At 42.6% G+C, this 1,536-nt stretch overlaps 1 protein-coding gene across 1 annotated transcript; it reads right to left on the bottom strand.

Annotated features, from left to right (window-relative positions):
* Window positions 1-570: 570 nt before the first annotated feature.
* Window positions 571-1,536, bottom strand: LOC113249912 (olfactory receptor 8G5-like). Its single transcript, XM_026491359.2, has one exon. The coding sequence runs from the start codon at window positions 1,504-1,506 to the stop codon at window positions 571-573; it is 936 nt and encodes a 311-aa protein (XP_026347144.2). The 5' UTR covers window positions 1,507-1,536.

Genomic DNA, 1,536 nt, shown 5'->3' with positions numbered 1-1,536 from the left:
CAGGTATCACAGCAGCAGGATATTGGATTGGGCACAATAACAACACATCCATGGGTCTGTAACTCAGATTTTAAAGTTCTGATTAGGTTTCTTATGCCTAAAATAGAGGACATAATTCAGAAAAAGGAGGTATGGGGTAGGATGTGGTGGGAAAGACTAGAGATATGCAAAAGCTAAAGATTAATCATTATATTGTTATGATTTTTGTTTTCTTTGCACAGAAAAAGGAGATTTTTAACCACTGCTAGATGATACTTTCATTATGGTTGAGAACTGAGTTTTTATCAGTTGTACAAAGGACAAGGGGAGGAGGTGATGTAATGGCCTTAGTGAGTGGGTCCATGTATCCATATTATCCTTAGTACTTCTAGTCTGTGTCTCGTAGATACTCATGAGAGCAAAATCCAGGGAGCAGTGACATCAAAAGGCCACAGGAGTAGGAAATAATGTCGATAGAATCCCACTAAATGAAGATGTGTGTTGACAAGTGAGCTAAAATTAAACATATCAATTCATATAATGTAAAAGGCAATGATTTAGACTAATAAAAGGTCCTCATGTTATTTCTGATCACAAGAATATTCTTTTCTCTAACATTTTCTTCAGGGCAACATTGACATCCTTATTCCGCAGACTGTAGATCAGGGGGTTCAGCATGGGCACAAGGATGGTATAAAACACAGAGGACACTTTCCCTTGGTCCAGGGAGCTCACAGAGGATGGCTGCAGGTACATGAATGCAGCGGATCCATAGAAGACAGCAACGGCTGAGATGTGCGAGCTGCAGGTGCTGAAGGCTTTGGACCTGCCCTCAGTGGAGCGGATGCGGAGGATGCTGGAGAGGATGAAGATGTAGGAGGCAAGGATCATCAAGCTGGGGGCAAGGATATTAATGACACTAAAGACTAGAATCAGTAATTCATTGACATGGGTATTAGAACAGGAGAGTTTTAAGAGGGAAAGAAGATCACAGAAATAATGGTTGATCACATCAAATTTGCAGAAATGAACCCTAAACATGCAGCCTGTATGAACAGATGCACAAACCAGGGCTATAATATACACTCCCAAAATCAGGGAGAAACAAGCCTGATGGGACATGATGATATTATAAAGCAGGGGGCTACAGATGGCAGCATAGCGGTCATATGCCATTGCTGCTAACATGTAACACTCTGAAATAGCAAAAACGAGGAAGAAATAGAGCTGAGTCATGCATTCAGGGTAAGAGATGACATTCCTCTCTGTCACAAAGTTTGCCAGCATTTTGGGGGTAATGACAGTGGAATGGCAGAGATCAATGAAGGACAAGCTACTGAGGAAGTAGTACATGGGGGTGTGCAAGTGAGCACTGAGCGCTATCAGCGTGATCATGCCCAGGTTCCCCACCACCGTGACCACATAGATTCCTAGGAAGAAGAAGAAAAGGGGCAGCTGGAGTTCTGGTTTCTCTGTTAGCCCAGCAAGGATGAACTCAGTCACTGTGGAATGATTTCCTGCTGCCATTTTCCTCTGAATAGTTTCTGAAAAGGAGAG

This window comes from Ursus arctos, unplaced genomic scaffold (assembly GCF_023065955.2).
Source record: "Ursus arctos isolate Adak ecotype North America unplaced genomic scaffold, UrsArc2.0 scaffold_22, whole genome shotgun sequence".
Classification (NCBI taxonomy): domain Eukaryota; kingdom Metazoa; phylum Chordata; class Mammalia; order Carnivora; family Ursidae; genus Ursus; species Ursus arctos.
This window is presented reverse-complemented; position numbering and strand designations above follow the sequence as displayed.

What these genes read in the sequence shown, in the direction of transcription:
- LOC113249912 (XM_026491359.2), bottom strand. Translation starts at nt 1,506, where the DNA reads ATGGCAGCAGGAAATCATTCCACAGTGACTGAGTTCATCCTTGCTGGG.